This window comes from Acanthamoeba castellanii (assembly GCF_000313135.1).
Source record: "Acanthamoeba castellanii str. Neff unplaced genomic scaffold scf7180000084739, whole genome shotgun sequence".
NCBI lineage: Eukaryota > Discosea > Longamoebia > Acanthamoebidae > Acanthamoeba > Acanthamoeba castellanii.
This window is the reverse complement of record NW_004457677.1, coordinates 95025-96072: the sequence shown is the minus strand read 5'-3', so window position 1 is coordinate 96072 and position 1048 is coordinate 95025. Positions and strand designations below refer to the sequence as shown.

The following is a 1048-nucleotide window of genomic DNA, read 5'->3' as shown; positions in this document are numbered from 1 at the left end:
TATGTGGCCGAGTCGAGCGAGGAGGGCAGCTCCGGGAGTCTGAACGACCACCACCGCAAGAGCCGCAAGAGCATCAACGAAAAGGCGGCGCTGGAGGGCGGTGGCGCCGGGGCTAACGAAAAGGACGACGGCAATGGCGTGAAGCGCGGGCGCATCAAGCACGTGCGGATCTACTTTGACAAGAGCCAGCCCGACCTCGGCTACCAGCTGTTGCTGCCCGCTAAGCCCAAGGCCCTGCAGGACCAGCCTTCGCCACACGCGCAGCCCTCGCCGACGACGGCCGCGGTCGACAGCGAGGCGTTGAGCGACATCCACGGCTCGTCGTCGTCGTCGTCGCTGAACGAGAGCGGCGGCGCCACGGGCATGGGCGAGGCCTTCAAGCGCTACGTGTGGTCGTCCTACACGACCTACATCGTCGACTTCATCAACCAGCTCCTTGACAAGAACTGGCCCGGTCGCGAGTATCTCGACATCAACTACCCGTGCCCTGGCTCTAGGTACTGTGTGTGCGGTGTGTGCGGTGTGTGCGGTGTGTGCGGTGTGTGCGGTGTGTGCGGTGTGTGCGGTGTGTGCGGTGTGTGCGGTGTGACTGACTGACTTGACGATGTCGTGGGCATGCAGGTTTGCTTCCATTTTTGCGCAGTCATCGCCGGGAGAGGAGAGCAGCGATTCGGTGCTGGGCGGCAGCGTGCTGGTGCGGTACCTGAACTCGATGACGTCGGTCGACGACCTGAAGCGGGACAAGCAGAAGGACAAGCAGCCCGAGCAGCAGCCGTCCAAGGCCGCCATCGAGGCCGTCGTCGGCACCGCGGCCTCGCCTCGGGCCGACAACGTTGGCAAGGAGCGGAAAGTGCAGCAGAACGGAGGAGGCGGGGATGGCGGAGCGGAGGCGAACGGAGCGAAACGGCCACACCATGTAGAGAAGAAGAAGGCCAAGAAGGACGACCACGGCAAAGCGGAGAGGAAGAAGGAGAGGGCCAGGCTGCGAGAACAACAGCAGAAGGAGAACGAGCGCACCGCGACGACTACGACGACCACCACCACCTCC

At 64.1% G+C, this 1048-nt stretch overlaps 1 protein-coding gene across 1 annotated transcript in view; it reads left to right on the top strand.

Moving 5' to 3' along the window:
- ACA1_170530 (uncharacterized protein) overlaps positions 1 to 920 on the top strand; it is a gene marked incomplete at both ends in the record, with an annotated part of 1693 nt that extends 773 nt beyond the window's left edge. Inside the window, 3 exon segments of the mRNA XM_004353940.1 lie at positions 25 to 497; positions 622 to 832; positions 852 to 920. Of these exon segments, the coding sequence (XP_004353992.1) occupies positions 25 to 497; positions 622 to 832; positions 852 to 920 (753 nt within the window).
- Between the last annotated feature and the right edge of the window lie 128 nt (positions 921 to 1048).